Raw genomic sequence first — 11,427 nt, 5'->3', positions numbered from 1 at the left:
TTACAAAATTAATAAGTTCTATAATCAGACCTGAGAGCTTGTAATGCAATTTGTTGAAAGAAGGCCACTGTGTCCATTGAGACAAAGTATCTGGGACAACAGTCGTCAATACTGTACTATATAGCACTTGAGCTTTTGTCCAAGTATGTCAGAATTTGACATGTTATTTCATCGTCCCATTAGGTTTTACCCTAAAAAAATACAATAATTTAGCTATTAAACAGCTCTGAGTATGATGTAAACTATAACTACAGCAATAAACATATTGGGAAATGAATAACTCTCTGACTCAATCAAAAGTGAGCAATATTAAAGGGAGAATCATCTTGCTAGCAGTTACCTTTTTAAACTACATTACGGACACAATTTAATTCATAACTTACCTTGTAAGTCCAAACAGTTCAATAATTTGTGACGTTTTCCAGGGATCTGAATGCACTCTTGAGTAAAATGAAGTAAAAATGTGTATTAGATGCTGTAGCGCCTTGTATGAAGAAGTCTGTGGTTAAAAAATAAAAAATAAAAAAGTCAAATCTCTGCTGCAGAAGCTCTGTGGCAAAGCAATGAGGTGGGTGTCATTTGTAGCATTCCCACGGTGGTCCATCGGCTCCCCAGCACGAGTAATGCGTTGCACTCGCTTCCTCACAAAAAGCAACAAAAAGTTCTCAAAGCACTTTTCATCATTGCCCTTGTAGGTCTTAGAATAAAAACACGCTCTGATTGGTTGATGTTGTGGATGACACACACCGGCCTGCCTGCGGAATATGAGCCACATGACAGACGCGGTTTCATAGCTGAATGGAGTGGAGTGATGATCCACAGGGCAGCTCCACCCCCTAGAATCAGATTTCCTCCCAACACAGGCTACCTGACCTTGCCTCTCACTCATAGAAAACTCTAGAAGACTTCAGTGTGTGTGCCTGATCCACTCGCGGCTCTGTTATTGTCTTCGCATTCCACCGTGTGTGGTGACAAATGCAATGTGATAGATAGGAGATGCATGCTGGGGCTGTTTTCCCTGTCCGAAACTAAATAAAACTTCTCAGTGGAGATTAAAATTGGTATAATCAATAATATATAAAGTAAATATACAGAAGGAAGGCAAAATACAGAAAAAAGTGGCATTTATTTATGTTTGGGGATTTAAATGAGTATGTTTTCATTTTTAAAACTTAAAAAACTACACAAAATAAAAAAAAAAACAACCTAAATGTGTTTAAAAAACTAAAATCAAAGAAAAAGTAAACCACTATGAAGTGTCATTTATTGAGTTAATTATTATCCATGCAAATCTATAAATATATATATTTAAAATTATACAGCAGCATGAAAGCTGAGTTCACATCTTTGGGGATTAAAAGTAGCATAATAGATGAACTAGAAATACTCAAAAACAAAAATAGTCACACACAAAATTATTAAACATTAACAACTATAAAGCGTCATTTTTAAATTATTTTTTAAAACTCAAAAAGTACACAGAATTAAAGCAAAAAAACAAAACAAAATTTGCTTTAAAAAACTAAAATGAAAGAAAATAGAAACCACTATAAATTGGCATTTATTTAGTTCATTATTATCTTTAAAAATCTATAAATATATACATACTGTATATATATAAAAATACAGCAGAAAAAAGATTAAGTCATCATTTTTGGGGTTTAAAATAAGCATAATTGATAAGATAATAAATAAATAATGAATTAATTTCAAATGCCCGTACACTAAATTATTACATATAAACAACTATAAAGTAGCATTTATTTATCTTGAAAAAAAATACATATGTTTAAAAAAAAACATAAATTGCCGAATGAAAACTGAATTTTATTCAAATTAGTGTAATACATGAATAACAAAATAGAAGGATAACAGTATACTAATGTAATATAAACCTAAAAACTCTGAAAAATTGGATATAACCCTCATTAATGTTCTTCTAACCACTGTATATTTGTCAGAGGTGGAGGTTTTTTTTATTTCCATAGCATATATTTCATACTAATCAGTGAGGAAGCACATAAAATGTATTAATTTATTAGAAATAAACATGACCCAAAAACACTCTGTCTGCTTTGTAGCTCTGTAAAAACTGACCTAGGACCAGTTTTGAGTATTTTCTAATATGGATTCAAGGTTTAGTCATCAGAGACACAACCACACTGAACATCCGAACAAAACAGTTGTATTTACTGTAGCTATGAGAAGAGCCATACACGCACTGCCATCATCGAAACAAGGGCTGCTTGCATTACGAGGTATGAGTGGGGCCACTGAAACCTTTTTAATGTCCGTGAGTGTAAGTCTGGATGGACTCAATCAATGCAGGCAAAAGCTGCTGCTCTTGCTCCTGTGGTTTGGAGCTTCCATTAGTCTTGATGGAGGCCGGAACTGGAGATACACTGGCCGCCTCTAATCTATTTTGAAGAAATTACTACCACAAGGAAACACGTCACGAGTTGAGCAGTAGATGCTGGATTTGCAACACATGAAAATGTGTCTGTGCTTTTGCAGAAAATTCTAAATTTAAATGTCAGTGCTTCATAATATAGTGATAAGTAGGCATGTGTAATTTGCATTTAATGCAGCGGTGCAATATTTGGACACAACGGCTCATGCCATTGCATAAAAAGGTGTGTCTAAACTTTTGACTGGTACCGTAGGTACTATTCATGTTACATAATGTCATAAATGTTCCTGTGTCATGCAGTCACAGTGTGTGTGTGTGTGCTGTGTTTTAGATCAGCAAGTATTTTTCCCTTCCGGATTTAGCAGTACAAAGGTTAAAGTGTCACATAAATGACAGCTCTTGGCACCATTTTACCATACCCTTATAAAGCAGATGAAATAAGTTACATCCCATGCAATCAGTGAATTAAAGAAGCTAAAACAGCATTATACCACTGCATTATTAACTGTTTTATTTCATGAGACACATTAACTTTACATAGACACATTTGTTTTGTCACAGCACAACTCTAACAGACTCATTCATTCACATCATTTTTACACATAATATCAAGTATATAGTCCACGTAGTCATTATCGTCACACTCTGGAGGTAAGAGGGAATGGAAGATGGCCCCCCTTGTCCTCCCCTTGTCCCTTTATTCTTGTGCATGTTCCCATTAGACCTCCCTGTCTTTGCAGCACCTGACGTATTTTAATTGCAACATGATGATGGAGGAATAAATAAGTGCTGACTGGTCCATATTGAGTGGATTACAGCAGACACTAAATCAACAATGTAAAATGTGGAATGTCTACATGGGGGAGTAAACACAAAAGGAGTTCACATTCAGAAATAGGACCATTTAATCTGCACTATACAGTACTGCACCACCACACTGGAAGAAGGGGCTTAAGAGGTGAGGAAAAACTCATTCCTCCAGGGTCCGGAAAGCATTCTGCATGTCCTCCAGCAGCTGGGCGTACTCGGCTTTTATCTTAGCTTCACCATCCTTGACAGGGTCCTGGCACATAGAGACACACAACACATGAAACAATGCCTTCAAAGGCTGCCAAGCGTATTCCAAGCAACAGATGGTGCTGTAAGCCCTCGCTCTCTACCAGAATAAGGTCCTGATTTTATGAGAATACATTTGAAATACAGCAGATCCCCGCTTTTCACTGGGGTTATGTCCCAGAACCATCAGCAATTGTCGAAAAACCGAAAGTAGTATGCCCATAAAATGTCTCTCTCTAGCTTGATGTTGACGTTTTCCTCTTATTTTGGATCGACACTTGCAATAAAAGTGACCTGTATGTATTCGATTAGATTCTGCTCTAGAATGCTACGCTTCTCTCTTCAATTGCCATTGTTCACTCGCGACACATTCCAGGTTTAAGTCCTAAATACGCATCACACACCTATTAAACGCATTTAAAGTGTAAAATGCATAGATACTCACCACTAATGAATGATAATGTAAGATGATCCATGAACAGATGGAATCGGAGTCACGGTGCAGCCTTTAGCTTGGTCATAAGTCGAGCAGGCTGGAGAAGCCGCGTCTACATAATCCACACTGCTTGCCTGTGTGGGGTCGTGAATGCCGAATTGGGACTGTGCGGGGATCCACTGTATTACAAGTGTAAACGCATAATTTGGATATTCACTCCTAAATTTGCTGACTTTGTTTACATCAATTCGTACTTTATTCTCATAAAACAAAAATTCATTCCATCTTCAATTAAAACTTGATTCTTGACAAAACTCGTAGTGAAGTCGTAATATTACGAGCATGGATACACGCTTTTAACATTCACATGTTAAATGTACGACTTTCTTCCCAGACAATTACGATTGCTTTCCTGTAAAATTACGATGGGATTTTTGAGAGTGAAGTTGTAATATTACGAGCGTAAACACATTTTTTGACATTCTCTCTTAACTCATTCAACAATCCCAGCTATTTTTCAAAAGACAAGCCCTTCAGTACCGGCCATTTTAGACGATTTTTACTGACTTTTCAAGGCACACGTAATATTATGTTCGATGCCTATATTGTATAAACACGAAACCTACCCTAAGAAAGACTCTCGTCTTTCACCAGAAAAAAAGTTTGTTTCGACCTTTTTCTGCTCTTTAGTAATCAGCAGTAGAACATCGGTAAGTTTCAGGATAATATCAGTTCCCAACAAGAAAAGGGAGAAAAACAGCTTTTTGTAAAAAGATACATTTCAAGCATAACTTTCACTGTGACACAATTTTTTTGCTTTGGTGACAGGTACTACACAACATAAACAATACAAAAAAGGATTATTTTACATGAAAATAATAATTTATTTACAAATATAACACATGAGCTATTTACAATTTCACATTTGGAACTTAACGGTGTCCACACGCATGTGCATGTGTTAAAATTTACCTATAGTGCGTCACCTTCGGCACGCTACACTCCGCGCTCTTCCACTTCCTGCTTGCTGTCGAGTGTGTTTTTCAATGTAAACAATCCACGCCGAGCTCTTAAAATGCACTTCTGCCACATGGCTGTTTTTATATCTTAAAGCCGCTTTAAAAGTGACATCTTTTACTATACAGTTGGATCATCACCTCTTTTTGCCTCTCGTGCAAAAAAACGTAAGAGATGTATAAATATGTCTTTAGGATCGGGCGTTCAGGTTTATAAAAACGTATAACGTCTTTGGTATTAAATAAGTTAACAGTCTGACTTTATTTTTATAATTTAGCACTTTATTCTCATATAATTAAGATTTCTTTCTCGTACAATTAAGACTCGATTCTGAACAAAGATGGAATATAAGCACAAATGTATATTTTTGATATTCACTTGTTCAACCTGCGATTTTGTTGTATTTTCTCGTAAAATTTTAATTTGACTTTGCAAAATAAAGTTGTCATATTACGAGCACAAGCGTATATTTTTGATATTCACGTGTTAAAAGTACAGCTTCATTGTCGTAAATGTACAAGATGACTGAATTCTCGTAACTTTAACCAAAAAGTGTGTTTGGAGAAAAAGACAAGAAAACCGGAGTGCCTGGAGAAAAGCCACGCAAGCACCGGGAGAGCGTGCAAACTCCACACAGAGATGCAAACGAAGGTCTTCCCGATCTCCTGACTGTTTGGCCAACATGCTAACCACTCGGCCACCGTCCGGCCAAAAAACATACACACATACCTTAAACTTCATGGAGCTGATCTTATACAAGATCTCCCCCATGTGCTCCCTGATCATGGCCCAGGTTATTTTGTTGTCGCTCTGAGCAGTGGACTCCACGGCGTGTCGCGCCATGTCGTAAAAGGCGATCATGTTGGAGAGGATGCCAACAGTTTTGTAGAAGGGACAGAATCTGTTGGTGAAGGCGGGAGAGCGTCACATGAGGACATTTTGAACAAGCTGTTGTCGTACATGGTTCGGTTTTGTCGTCACCTGTCGTAAGGGGTGTAACCATTCTGTTGCAGGAAGTCATCTTTAATGAGCTTTGCGACTTCCAGCGTGATCTTGTCGCTCTCCGCCAGAGAAGCCTGACAATGAAATGTATTCCATGACGGCTTTGTTGAGCTTCAGATCTCCTAGCTTACATGTTTATTCCTCACCTTTCCTACAAGCTGTACTATCTCAGCCAGGTCCTCCTCTTCCTGGAGAATCTCCTTGGCTTTTGTACGAAGAGGCACAAACTCGGGGAAGTGTTTGTCGTAGTATTCATCCAGGGCTCGGGTGTACTTGCTATAGCTTATCAGCCAGTTTACAGATGGGAAATGTTTTCTCTGAGCCAACTTCTTGTCCAACCCCCAGAACACCTAAGAGGAAGGGGAAACAGCTCACACACAAGCACCAGAACAGAGTGTATGTTAAGGAATCATCACTTACCTGAACAATGCCCAGTGTGGCTGAAGTGACAGGGTCTGAGAAGTCTCCACCAGGGGGCGACACACTGGGAAAGCCAGCATATAAAAATTAACAATACACCACATGCTCCAGGTTTATTGTGAAGCATGCCAACTTACGCTCCAACGATGCTGACGCTGCCTTCTCTCTCAGGATTCCCCAGGCACTTCACACGTCCGGCTCGCTCGTAGAAAGAGGCCAGCCTGGCGCCCAAGTAGGCCGGGTACCCGCTGTCTGCGCACGACAAAATTACGACAGGGTTCACAAGTTCCTATTTCATTTTGTGTGAACTCACCAGCAGGCATTTCAGCCAATCTCCCAGAGATTTCTCTCAGAGCTTCAGCCCATCGCGACGTGGAGTCGGCCATCATGCTCACGTTGTAACCCATATCTCGGAAGTATTCGGACAGTGTGATCCCTGCAGACGTGATCATGGAAGAAACTAGTAAAGCACAGACTTTTATCAAGCTCTACCTATAATACCAGAGAGTGGTAGAGTCTAGCTTTACATGTGCGTTGTCTGCTGCGGACCGGCCAACCTTGAAGAAATTTTTCAAGTACTCAACCGCATATTTACAGTTGAAACCAGAAGATTACTTACACTCTGTAAAAACACACTTAAACATTCTTTTCTCGCTATCTGAAATAAAGACTATTAGCCAATATATAATAATATATATATATATATATATATATATATGTATATATATATATATATATATAACATATATTTTTATATATAATATATATATTGTATATGCAGCATTTAGCCAATATATAATATATAATATATATATACACACACACACACACACACACACAGACGTGTGTGTGTGCTCTTATTGCTCTTTGTCAGAGTTGAGCGCGTCATGTGACGTCAACCGCAACTCTCTTCAACAATTCAACTTGTTAGCTTGTTTTGGCGCGAGAAAACAATGGTAATTAAAGAGAAAAGGAGAGTGTTATTACAACTGGAACTAATCAATGCATTACAACATGTCATCTTTATTGCAAATGTTGATCCAAAATCGGAATCGAAAGAATTTGCAGAGGTGGGCTGTATGCCCTCTGAACGAGTCGTATACACACACACGAAATAATGTCCTACAAGCCGACCAATCACAGCCTTAAAAGTACATGCCGTTGTGACGTTTTTGTAGGTGCGTGCCATGCAACGTATGAGGGTTTGCAGGGGGAGGCGCGAGCCGATGCGGTCTACACAGGCGCCTTGACAAAGGGGCGTAATCCAGATTTCTGAGACTTAACTCAAAACTGAAATCAGCGAAATGCAATGGAAATGCGTATCCGGAGAGCAGTGAAGCGTATTCAATGATTTAAAATGCATGCAGAGTACGGAAAATGCGTACATGTTGGCAGGTCTGCTGTTGAGTACCAATGCCTCTAGTAGGGGTAAGGTTTTTATGACTTTCAATAAACTTCATCTTTACAAACAGCATGTCTTCTGAGTACCAGGTGACTATTACGGGCAAGGCTTTTATTACTTTCTCTTAACTTCATTGGAAACCTACGTTTTATAGATGCCACGTCTGCTATCAGGCTTATACAAGACATAAATAGTATCACTTTCTCTTTAAGCTTCAGCTTTACAGATGCCCTGTCTGTTGAGTACCAGGCTACAATTAGGGGTAAAACGTTTACAGTATTACTGACTGTCATAAAGCAGGATGCGAATGTACATTTCTGAATGTGACAGATCTATGCAATATTTAATTCTTGGTACCTGTATAGATAGAAGCTTCTCTAGCAGCCACAGGCATGTTGGATGTGTTAGCAACGAGTGCCGTTCTCTTCATGATGCTCTCTACCTTGCCATCAACTTCCATAGTGAGCTGTCGGGAAAATGCAGTGGGGTCATCAACAGTTTTAATTACAACCTTCATTTGCCCAAGTGTTGTTGTTGTTGTTGTTCCACCGACCGACCTCTGGGAAATCTCGCAGCACCTCCGACATTTCATTCCCACGCTCTCCGCATCCAACATAGATGATGACATCACTGTTAGAGTACTTGGACAATGACTGGGAGATAACAGTCTTTCCACAGCCAAAGGCGCCAGGGATAGCTGTGGTGCCACCTTGCACGCAGCTATAAATCAAGCACAGCAGTTTTGCTTGAAAAGAAAACGACACAGAGGGCAAATGTTTGCAGCTATCTTTATAGAGAAATCCTCACGGGAAAAGAGCGTCCAGAACTCTCTGACCAGTGAGCAGCGGATGATTGGCAGGCAGTTTCTCTGTCACTGGGCGGACTTGTCGCACTGGCCACACCTGCACCATGGTAAACTTCTCCTTGATGCCTTCAAAGTCCAGCTCTAGAACCACATCCTGAACACAACAACGGCAGAAACTCAGAGTGGCTAATTCATAATCCCTATACTTTAGCTATTCAGATTGAAAACACTTACAGAGACGTCATAGTTTCCGGGTGGAGCTACGTAGGTGACGGTGCCTCTGCTGCGAGGCGGAAGCATCAGCTTGTGCTTTATGAGGGAGTTTTCAAACACCATGCCGTAGATGTCGCCACCCGTAACGTGACTGCCAACCTACAGGGAAGAAAAAAATGATTGGTTCTGAGCAGCTGGAGAGCAGGTACAGTGGATTTAGCCTTCACGACCCTGCAAATGTGCCAGCTCTGAGATTTATAATATATTTTACAGCTGTATGACCATTTGTGATATTATATGCCTTAAACTATTACAGTTCCTTTTGTTTTGTTGGTTTATTGCAAACTACTGGAAGTTTATAGACTTTGCAAATGAATAGAATTTAGGGTTGAATAATTTTGAGTGCAACATGGATGAATTTGTTTCCATCTCAAACTCGTGCCATCATTATACCTCAACTGTACAGGTAATTGATTTAGCAACGTTTTAATATTGCAGAAAAAGAAGTTAACCACTGTATAATAAAACGAAAATCAATTAAAACAATTCAGTCTTTCAAGACAGCTTACACTTAAATAGCAAGGAAATTATACAGTTTAAAAAGCAATTCTGGCCTCTAGTGGCTTTTATAGGTATTGCTGGAATTAATGGGTACAGAATGTCCAAAAAGCTATAGTTAGAATAAGCAAAGCACTTTTGTGAGGTTCATATTTTGTATCCCCATTGAGTTTGAAAGTTTTGTTTGGTTTTTGAGGCATTTTTCCAGAAAATTGGGGAATTTTTTTTTTTATTTTTTTAATGTGCTATATTACAGCAGATTTTGTTAGATTTTCCAGAAATTACCTGGCAATAGGTCTTATTTAGCTTTTATTAAAATTTCAAATATAAAGTGTCATTTTACCAGGGTGTACGACAGCCACACGTTTCTTACCCGCAGACTCTGGCTCGGATTAAACTCCCATTTGATGTCTCTGTTCAGGGCACCGATGTTCACTCCTCTCGGGATGTAGATGCTTTGCGTGATGTCATTAATGTCTTTCAGTGGGCGCTGGATGCCGTCAAAGATTGAGCCCATGACTCCTGGTCCCAACTCTACAGAGAGAGGTTTACCTGTGCGAAGAACTGGGTCACCCACAGACACGCCAGCTGTTGCAATATAAGTCAGGAAAAAAAAGCACAAACTACAAAACCATCCGTTTTCTATACCGCTTGTCCTTAATAGATCACAGGTGTGCTGGAGACTATCCCAGCTGAGCACATATAAACAACCAACCAACAAACAACCAACCACACATCCACACAGAGATGTTCCAACAGAGATTCGAACCCAGAACTCCTGACTGTGATGCAGACTTGCTAACCATGAACGAAACAGGATACAAGTCTCCTCATAAACCTGGATAGTGGCCATGTCTCCTTCCAAACGGATGATCTCTCCCACCAGCTCGCTGTGGCCTACGCGGACCAGCTCATACATGGCAGCTCCAGCCATTGCTGTAGCTGTCACCACTGTGGATAGGAGATAAACAAAAAGATACACTAGGAAAGTATTTACAAGCAAACATTGCGCATATTTCACATATGAGGCTTCAACACTTGCTGGTGACCGATAAATTGCCATCGAAAATAAGGAGCTCATGTATCCTTGAATCTGTGCATGTACCTGTATGTGTCTTTGTATTTAACTACTGTTATGTATGTGTATGTCAAGCATTTTGATTACATTAAATATGTGTGTGCATGACAATTGCTATAGTATGTTAAAAATGTAACTTTAGACATACAGATAATCGTGCATATTCTATTTACAAAAGGCCAGTAAACCATACCTGGTCCAGAAACTCCATGGACATATCCAAACTGGCTTTCTCGCTCCGCATCCTGGATCTTAGGAAGTTTTGAGGTATCCATCTTGACAGCACTTCTACTGAAAAATTGCGACGTGGGTGAGGTTCTGACACGCTATTTAACCAAGCTGATCAACATCTCAAATGACAACAACAAGCCAGCGGACTCGACCCGATGTTGCAGTATATGAATGAACGAGACTGACAGCACAGGGTTTCTAGCTAACACAGATGATGCTGCTAAACCTTTAATAATACATTGGATGACTATCACACCACTGTTATTACTATTTTGTTTGTGTCGCATTGACTACTCTGCAGTCAGTGTTTCTCGATTCGATTATTTATAGGATTTATAGGATAGCTGATTTGTACGTGTACACGTACAAGTCAGGTGACCAGCTAGCAACGACATGCTAACGTCATCACTGCAACAAACGGGCTAAATCGCCATTATGTTCAAAACAGTTGACTCAGCAGTAGTACATTATGAAATATCAAGCAATTTAAATGTAAGAAGAAATTCTGTTCTGACATACATCCTACCTCGCAAGACAATTATCCAGGTTGTTACTCGCGTCTTGGATGAAGCGAGAAGCTTAGCTGTGCTAATCACCTGCCAGGCACCGGACTGTCACGGGAAGAACATGTCGCCATTCTGGCTCAGACTGCTGATTCGGTGCTGACACCAGTGAGCCAACATGGCGGCTAATGCGCCACAGTTACTGAGTCGGCGGTGGGCACTTCGCTACAATGTACACTACGCTGCTGACACCTGCTGGACATCTTTGTTAGTTCACCCTAGTCAAGCACCTAAAT

At 39.7% G+C, this 11,427-nt stretch overlaps 1 protein-coding gene across 1 annotated transcript; it reads right to left on the bottom strand.

Annotated features, from left to right (window-relative positions):
* Positions 1-2,904: 2,904 nt before the first annotated feature.
* Positions 2,905-11,321, bottom strand: LOC129169457 (V-type proton ATPase catalytic subunit A-like). The gene is made up of 15 exons (XM_054755877.1): positions 11,155-11,321; positions 10,591-10,685; positions 10,142-10,270; positions 9,693-9,907; positions 8,783-8,920; positions 8,551-8,702; positions 8,301-8,463; positions 8,101-8,209; positions 6,655-6,777; positions 6,479-6,593; positions 6,342-6,405; positions 6,068-6,271; positions 5,901-5,995; positions 5,649-5,820; positions 2,905-3,473 (listed from the first exon to the last, which is right to left on the bottom strand). The coding sequence occupies exons 2-15, from the start codon at positions 10,670-10,672 to the stop codon at positions 3,381-3,383; spliced, it is 1,854 nt and encodes a 617-aa protein (XP_054611852.1). The 5' UTR covers positions 10,673-10,685; positions 11,155-11,321; the 3' UTR covers positions 2,905-3,380.
* Positions 11,322-11,427: the final 106 nt, after the last annotated feature.

The sequence above is a fragment of the Dunckerocampus dactyliophorus genome, chromosome 16, assembly GCF_027744805.1.
Source record: "Dunckerocampus dactyliophorus isolate RoL2022-P2 chromosome 16, RoL_Ddac_1.1, whole genome shotgun sequence".
In the NCBI taxonomy this organism is placed as follows: Eukaryota; Metazoa; Chordata; class Actinopteri; order Syngnathiformes; family Syngnathidae; genus Dunckerocampus; species Dunckerocampus dactyliophorus.
Note: the sequence above shows the minus strand (reverse complement) of the source record. Positions and strands in the feature narration are given on the sequence as shown.